This window comes from Protopterus annectens, unplaced genomic scaffold (genome assembly GCF_019279795.1).
Source record: "Protopterus annectens isolate FY-2018-M unplaced genomic scaffold, PAN1.0 ctg73640_obj.part0, whole genome shotgun sequence".
Taxonomy (NCBI): Eukaryota; Metazoa; Chordata; order Ceratodontiformes; family Protopteridae; genus Protopterus; species Protopterus annectens.
In genome coordinates this window covers 1-2919 of record NW_025061168.1, presented here as the reverse complement: position 1 = coordinate 2919, position 2919 = coordinate 1, and the positions used below count along the sequence as shown (strand labels likewise).

General features: G+C 35.8%; 1 protein-coding gene across 1 annotated transcript; it reads left to right on the top strand.

The window, feature by feature from the left end:
* The first annotated feature begins 450 nt into the window (after nt 1-450).
* LOC122792145 (olfactory receptor 6Y1-like) lies at nt 451-1410 on the top strand. The gene has a single exon (XM_044059888.1). The coding sequence runs from the start codon at nt 451-453 to the stop codon at nt 1408-1410; it is 960 nt and encodes a 319-aa protein (XP_043915823.1).
* Nucleotides 1411-2919: the final 1509 nt, after the last annotated feature.

Here is a 2919-nt window from a genome sequence, read left to right as displayed (position 1 = left end):
TTACAATTTAAATGGCTTCCTCCATACTCTAATAGCTATCGTTACTCAGTCTTAAACAAATTTTGTTTACACTATGACAAGCTGTTTTATGTCAGTTTCATTGTATTACTACAACATGCATGGGATACTGACAAAAACACTAGGCAGCATTCTCAGTGAGGTGTAATGACAATTTTAAAAATGTTTAGTGTTCTGTGTGCCTCTCAAACAACTATTAAATCTTTGGTATTCACAATGCAAGTTACATTCTGTTCCTTATCAGTGCACTCTATCTTGGCATAGCAATGCATAAAACACAGTTGATTTATATGAGTAGTTTTGATTTCACTGCATCAGTTTGATTTAAACATCTCTTCTGTTACTAATTGCTACCAGTATAATTAAAAATCTTTAAAATATCTGAAATTATTTTACTTATTTCCTTAGATCAGAAAAATTAAAGTGAGAGTGATGACAGAATGGAACCAAACAGATATCCGTATGTTACGCTTCATCCTCATCAGTTTCTCAGGATTCCAGGATGGGCCATCACACGCAGCCCTCATTTCCATTTTCTCTGTGATATATGCTACAACACTTGTAGAAAATATTTTATTTATACTTGTTATTCTTTCAGATAGTAGATTACATTCCCCTATGTATATTTTGATTTGCAACCTCGCAATATTAGATATTTGTATTCCAACTGCTACTATTCCTCAAATGTTGCATGGCTTGACAAGCGATGACCACTCAATCACATCTGGTGGCTGTATTGCCCAAATGTCATTTTATGTCATTTTTGGAATTACAGAATATTTAATTCTGGCCCTCATGGCTTTTGATCGTTATCAAGCCATCTGTAAACCACTTCATTATCCAACTGTGATGACCAACAAATTTGTTCTCATATTGGCTCTTCTTTGTTGGACACCTGGGACATGTATAAATTTCATGCATGTATATTTTGTGCTCAACGCACAGTTTTGTGGACAAAATAAAGTGCAGTATTATTTTTGTGATTATTCTGCAGTACTAGCATTGGCCTGCGGTGATATCTTTTTACCAGACACTGTCAATTTTGTAATGGTTATGACCATAATGCCCGTAATACTGACTTGTATTGTGACTTCTTATGCAAAAATAATTTTGGTGATCAAAGCTGCCTCCTCTGAAAGTCGCAGGAAGGCATTTTCTACCTGTGCCAGCCATCTCTTTGTGCTTTTTGTCTTTGTCCTGGTTGCATTGTTTGTCTTTATTTCATACAGAATACCTGGCTTTTCTGACGATGCTCGGATATTGACTGCAGTGATTCAAAATATTTTTCCTTCCTTTGCAAATCCTATAATTTATTGTCTCAAGACAAAAGAACTCAGAGAAGCTTTTTTGAAGATCCTTAAGAAACACAAAATCATAGAGGCAGAATACTGAATGCAAAGAAACATTTTTCAAAGGAAAACTGACACTTTTTTCAGAATCAGTTATTCTTAAATGATTATTATTTTCTGACAAATTTGTCACATCCATTGCAGTAAAACTTGTAAATTAATAAAATGGACTACTTTGGTATTCTGTAAAGTTCTTTTTATTCTCCTGCACTGCTGTGTCATATGAACGTTAACCATTAACCACTGTTTATCTGTATTCTACCTCACTGTGTTGTGATTTTGTCACTATTTTATACTTTTCTACTGTGTATGTGTCATCCTTTACAGTCCATCTCTGTATTGGGAAGTAGACAGTAATGACTCTTCTGCCAGTTGAATGTGTGTATATATATATATATATATATATATATATATATATATATATATATATATATATATATATATATATATATATATATATGGGTCTACTACAGTAGACCAACCACTTACTTACCCGACACCCAGTTGCCCGATATGAGAAGACTGACAACTTCAGAAGACTGACATCCGGAAGACTGATGTTTCACACGAGGTAAGTAACCATTTGGCCATCCCCATTAAAGTAAATAAACTAAGTAAAACTAAACCTACCGATGTGGGGGGCTTCGCCCCACACCACCCATGGCCATAACTAAATATACTAACTCCAAAAAGGCACTACTGTGGGGGTAAGGGTCAAAGTTCAACAGGATTGCCAAGAGGTTACTTTCCTCACATGAAACACTGGTCTTCCGGATGTCAGTCTTCTGAAGTTGTCAGTCTTCTTGTCTCGGGCAACTGGGTGTTGGTTAAGTAAGCGGTCAGTCTACTGAAGTAGACCCATAGATATACATATGTATATATATATATATATATATATATATATATATATATATATATATATATATATGAATAAACGAGAACAAATTACCCAAGAGAATGGTAAAAATCCCAGAAAAGGCAGCAGTACCAGCAAACGTTCACTTTTGCAGTCCCAAACAATGTCAGGTAGAATAATCCAAAAAACTGCTTCAATGGTTGTAAAAAGCAAACAGCATTTAATGACAAAAAAAGGTGTTAGTCATATTGACTAGAGGAAATTTAGCCAGGGAATCAAGAAAGTTCCCTTGCTTTCTTTAAAATTAACATCTCATTCAAAGAACAGCATACTTAGGAATTTAGCACCCCTTTCTCCATATGCTGCACTGTGGTATCAGTATTGAAAATTAATACAGGTACCTGGTGTGGGAATACAACCCACAGCTGTCTGGTCTTCTGACACCAAAGACAAGTGTCTTACATGTTGAGCACCTGCCACTCTGACAATGTGTTATTAAGGTGGTGAATTACTTTGCTTAACTTGTAGGTGAAGTTTATTCCAGACAATTGAAAAACACTGGGCAGGATTCACGAAGGCTTACACAGAGTTTAAGAGTAGTGTAAGACTCCGTGTAAGCCTCCCGATCCAGGAACAGCCCAAACCTCCATGCAAGAGACCAGCTAAAACGTCTCTTACACGGACTGGGCGTGGAAA

Bases quoted from the DNA above. Each gene is read 5' to 3' on its own strand.
- LOC122792145 (XM_044059888.1), top strand. From the start codon at position 451: ATGACAGAATGGAACCAAACAGATATCCGTATGTTACGCTTCATCCTC.